The following is a 5,264-nucleotide window of genomic DNA, read 5'->3' as shown; positions in this document are numbered from 1 at the left end:
AACATGCAAAAAGTAGACAAATTCACTTACCTTTCAACATTTTCTAACTATGCAACAGGAGCCATTACAAATTCATCCAAGCTAGTCGTTAACTTTCCAAGGGAACGAATCTTGTACTGTGAGTGAAATTAATGATATTCTGTTCAGAATACAACCTTATACAATACATCATTTGATGGATTAAAACCTTAGCCTTCTATTGGTTATAGGTGATATGTAGTAAAACGTAAGAGAGAACTATCAGCCAATTGTGAAAGAGAGGATGTGACAGGTGGGTGTGGCAGTAGAGATCTGATTTTCTATTAGATAGCTCTGTAACAAAACAAAATTGAAGGCTATAGAAATTATAGTTTGTTTGAGCAATAACGATTTTATAGAGAGTATCTTACGTTTAATGTCGTACTTTTTTTGGGAGGTGGTGGATAAAATAGGGATGGTGACATGCTAAGACAAAATGTTACACGTGGGTCACGCTAGTGGAAATTCAGGATATTTTTCAATATTGTCTTGTATAATTAAGAACTTAAAACTTGTATACTATTAAAATATGGATTATTAGCTAAGCTTTTATGCTATTCTAATTGGTATAACATAAACATAAAGTAGTTTAAGAAAATTTTGAATGTATAACACTAAAACCTTGTGCCATGTGCAGTAAAGGGTACCTGGGGCAATAGGTAATCAGGTTAGAGAAGTCATTCCTTATACCTACCCAATATCTTGTCCACTTGGGTGTTTTTTGCAACACTCTCATTTGGGCCCAACCTTCTCCTCTTCGATTCCATTTGATGGAGCTTTCAGTTCTCCACCATCTTACTTCTCCCTCTATTACTGCTCATGAGGTTCTATCACTTTTCTATGGAAGACCTTGTCTTCTTGGGTCAGGCACATATGAGGTCTCTTCAGTGGGCCCTGCATGACCAATGGAACTTTGTATGGGATCCATTAGAGGCCCATATTTCCTTTCCTCCTTCCCTCATCAAAGATCTGCATTGGTGGTTGGCATGGGTTTACACATCAGTGGGTGTTCTGCTTCATCCCTCCATCCAGATTTGCATATCTTCATTGACCCTTCCCTCCAGTGCTGGGGGCGAGAGTTGATCAGAAAGAAGCTTCAAGTCTGTGGTCTCTGGTTGAGCAATCTTAACTTATCAACATCTTGGAGCTTCTGGCCATAAATCGTACTTTGGATCATTTTCTTCATCTTGCCAGGAATCCAGTTATGATCCATTCCAACAATTCTATGGTGGTGTCTTATATCACTCACCAAGGTGGCACCACCTATTCTCATTCCCTTTGTGATCAGACCTTGGATCTCTTTTTTTTTGAACCCACATGCTCGGCATTCATCTCCTTGTGTAGCATGTTCCAGATGCATTCAGTTTTGTTGCAGATCATCTTTCCTGTCCTGCCAAAGTAGTCGAGCCTTTTGTTTTCCAGTGGCAATGCCTTTGGTGGGGTACTCTTCACCTGGATGTGTTTGCCACACCATTCATTACCAAATTACCTCTATTTTGGTCTCTGGTTCCTCATCTATTTGCACTGGCTGCTGATGCATTCAGTCAGTATTGGACCATCAAAGACCTCTTATGTGTATCCTCCCATCTGTCTTCTTCCCAGGGTGATTTCGATCATTCTCACTACTCCATGTCAGGTCCTTCTTATTGCTCCTTATTGGACAAAACACCCATGGTTTCCACAGCTGCTCCAGCTCTAATCTGCCCCAATGTTACCTCTTTCTCTTACTTCATCCCTTTTACATAAACCTCGGTCACTGACATTTTATCCAGCCCTTCATATCCTCCATCTTCATACCTGGATTTTATCCAGTTCTTGGTAAGGAGATCTGGATTGTCCCACTGAATCACTTCGTTTTTAGTTTGTTCCATTTGCCCTTTCTGTATAGATGTTTATCAGTGTAAGTGGAACATTTTCCACTGTTAGTCTATGGGTTGGAGTTTTTCACCTGCTTGATTCACTGTTCCTCTTCTTACGAATTTTCTCACTTGGCTGTTTGATCAGGGGTCTTTGGTCTCCTTGATCATGGTTATCAGGCTGCCTTATCCCACACTTTTCATTTTTCCCAGGACTGTAAAGTTTTTACCTCTCCTACTCTCTCCCTATTGTTGCATTCCTTCCAAATTCATCCTTCTCCTGTGCATGCAATCCTTCTGGATGGGGACATCAATGTGGTTCTTCACTGCCTTACTTTACTTCCTTTTGAACCTCTAACCTCATGTTCAATTCTTTACTTATCTCTTAAGACTTATTTTCTTCTCCTCTTGGCCTGTGGACGTCATAACTCGGATTTATTTGCCATTTATATTTCACATACCCTTAATCTTGCCACGTATGTTCTCCTTTATCTGGATCACTCTTTCTTTCCCAAAACTTCTGTGGTTTGTGACAGTAACTCCTCCTCCTTTTTGCTGATTTTCCTTTCTTCCATTTTCACTGGGGTTGTGGACTATGGAGGCATCTTCCTGAATGTGATAATGATATACAGTACAAACAATGATGAAACCATTCAGTTGAGAGTAGGATGGTGGTGTTCTGCTGGTATAGATGACGAGATGTCCTCCAATCTGATGCTTCATCTCTATATGGGTTTATCTGAGGGGATGTTGTAGCTTTGAAGTGAGCCATCAAAATTGCAGTTCACCCTTCGATTGAGATCCCTCATCCTACCCCCACATGGATATCGGTTCCCAGTGGCTGGGTTTTGGATTCAGAGCTGAACCAATCAACACAAGTCCTCACACACATATTACAGGTGTCTCTGTTCCATCATTCAATTATACTCTTCTTCACTTCTCCATGCTATGGGTAATGGTGGTGGTACTTGCAGATTAACACGGTTCTTCCTCTTATGCTATCCCTCGTTGATTTTCATATACTGAAGATGTTTTTGCACTGGGGGTGGTTCCTGTCAGATGGGTTTTGAGTGAGAGTGTTTACAGGGACATCTTTCTTATGGCAGTCATCTGGATGTCGGGTTCCCAGATCAGTCAAACAATTTATCATATTTCTATCATGTGTCCCAGTCACAGATCGATGGGTATGAGATTTCCCTCTGGTCTGCTGAATTTGAGGTGAAAATAGTATGATCCTCTTTCCTACCTCCACCAGATGGCTGAGATTTGGATTGTAGTTGACTTACCAATGGTTTGGATGCAATTGATTTGCTGAGTATGATCCATTGTGCCCTAGCCACTCTACACCTCGGGGCACATCCTTTTTTACTCTCACTAACATTCATGTAATCTATGGGATTGAGGTTCAGATATTGTGTGGTTCAGATCCCTATCCATACATTGTTCTCTCCCTTTTGGATGTGTTCCTCCCATTTTCCACCCATGTCTGCATCACCTCTTTCCACACTGGGCAAAGCATATACCTGGTACAGAGTGGTGCAGTCTCCTACTTATGATCCTCTCATACGAGGGGCTCCTCTTTTAGGGTGTATGGTTTGGATGCAGTTGATTTGCTGAGTATGATCTATTGTGCCCTAGCCACTCTACACCTAGGGGCACATCCTTTTTACTCTCACCAACATTCATGTAATCTATGGGATTGAGGTTCAGATATTGTGTGGTTCAGCTCCCTATCCATACATTGTTCTCTCAAATTTGGATGTGTTCCTCCCATTTTCCACCCATGTCTGCATCACCTCTTTTCAAACTGGGCAAAGCATATACTTGGTACAGAAGTGGTGCAGTCTCCCACCTATGATCCTCTCATGCTTGGGTCTCATCTTTTATGGTGTTTCAAATGCTTTCAAAGGATGCTTCTTTCTTTCCCTTGCACCGGTCCCTCCACCTATTCAGTATGGGATTCTAGCTATTTATGTGAGTCAAGGTAATGTACCAGAGCAGAAATAATAATTTTCCTATACTGAAAATGTATTTCTGATAGGTACTTATCTCCTCTTACACTTCTCTGGTGCTTTCATTTTCTGCCAAAACTTGAAATGACAATTCAGTAGAATCGAATAGAAGGAATCACATGTATCAGGAGGGTTGATCACACTCCTATTGGTGGAGGATTGTCACATGATGATTACATGCGAGACGCAGTTGAACCATGTTGAATGTAGGGTATGTGGGAGCTCAAGGCTTGTGGCATGCAAAAAAATATTTGCACATAGAAGGTAGCACTGAGGGAGAATAGCTATTTATGTGAGAATGGGTAAATACTTATCAGAAATATATTTTTAGTATAGGGAAATTATAACATTTCTTTTCTCAATTTTAAATTTTAAAGTTACAAATGTAAAATGTTAAAAAAACAGTAATTTATCAGTGATGATTTTATTATAATTTTGAATATAACTTGCCTATTTGGTTTTCAAACCCCTTTTACTGCAATTAGTGTTTACTTTCAGAAATGAATAAAGTATTCTTTTATTATTTTACTAGGTTTCAAATTAATTATTCTTTTAAAAATAAACAGGACACTCCAGCGGAAAGTGAAAACTGCTTCTCCAAAAGTAACCATCAAGAAAATCCATTTGTTGAACCCACTCAGCAACAAACTGTGGTAGATATGAAGGGTTAGTTAAACTTCTGTCTATTAGTTTTTCAACAGTGTTTTATGGTCTAGTAATAAAGCTATCTTCTTCAGCTTTTCCTTCAGTAGAGGTTACCATCTTTAAACATGTGTTGCTTTCCTCTGGTCATCTCTGTTTATTGCCAGAGCTCCTGCATTTCCTTATCATTCATGTCTTCTTTAATCCCATTCTTCCAACACTTTACTAGTCTTCCCTGTTTTCTCTTGCCAGCTACTGGCAGCTCTGATGCTCTCTTTATTACTTGTTCTTTTTCTCTTCTCTTCACATGACCAAACTACCTCAGTCTCGCTTGTCTTCTCATTTCCTTGATTCCATAGAGCCCTGCCATTTCCTTAATTTCTTTATTCATTCTTTTCTCTTTTTGTTACACTCCAAACAGCCATCTCAGCATTCTCATTTCTATTTTTATCAACAAACCTTTTTTTCTTCTTCAGTGTACAGTTCTTGGCTCCATAGAGGAGCACTGAAGTGGGAAAGCTATAACTGATATATTTATATATTTCATGTATTAGAAAAAAATACTGAATGTTTTTTGGTTTTTATCCAAGAATATATTTATAAGGATATCAGTTTGGCACAATAACAGTAGAGTTTAAAAATGAATAAAAAACCCTATAACCTGAGCGCTTTCGAAACTTCAGAAGAAAGGTCCATCTTTCGAAAGTGCTCGGGTTATAGGGTTTTTATTCATTTT

The 5,264-nt window shown here is 39.3% G+C and overlaps 1 protein-coding gene across 5 annotated transcripts in view; it reads left to right on the top strand.

Moving 5' to 3' along the window:
- LOC106461102 (sodium channel protein para-like) overlaps positions 1-5,264 on the top strand; it is a 229,094-nt gene that overhangs the window by 135,145 nt on the left and 88,685 nt on the right. For all 5 annotated transcript variants that reach the window (XR_002610925.1, XR_002610923.1, XR_002610924.1 and 2 more), the window contains exon 12: positions 4,453-4,552. Coding sequence is in view for 2 of the 5 variants with exons in the window: in XM_022387986.1 (XP_022243694.1) it covers positions 4,453-4,552 (100 nt within the window). In the remaining 3 variants the exon portion in view is untranslated. The remainder of the gene's footprint in view (positions 1-4,452; positions 4,553-5,264) is intronic.

This window comes from Limulus polyphemus, unplaced genomic scaffold (assembly GCF_000517525.1).
Source record: "Limulus polyphemus unplaced genomic scaffold, Limulus_polyphemus-2.1.2 Scaffold898, whole genome shotgun sequence".
In the NCBI taxonomy this organism is placed as follows: Eukaryota; Metazoa; Arthropoda; class Merostomata; order Xiphosura; family Limulidae; genus Limulus; species Limulus polyphemus.
The sequence above is the reverse complement of the archived record's forward strand: the minus strand, read 5'-3'. Positions and strand labels throughout refer to the sequence as shown.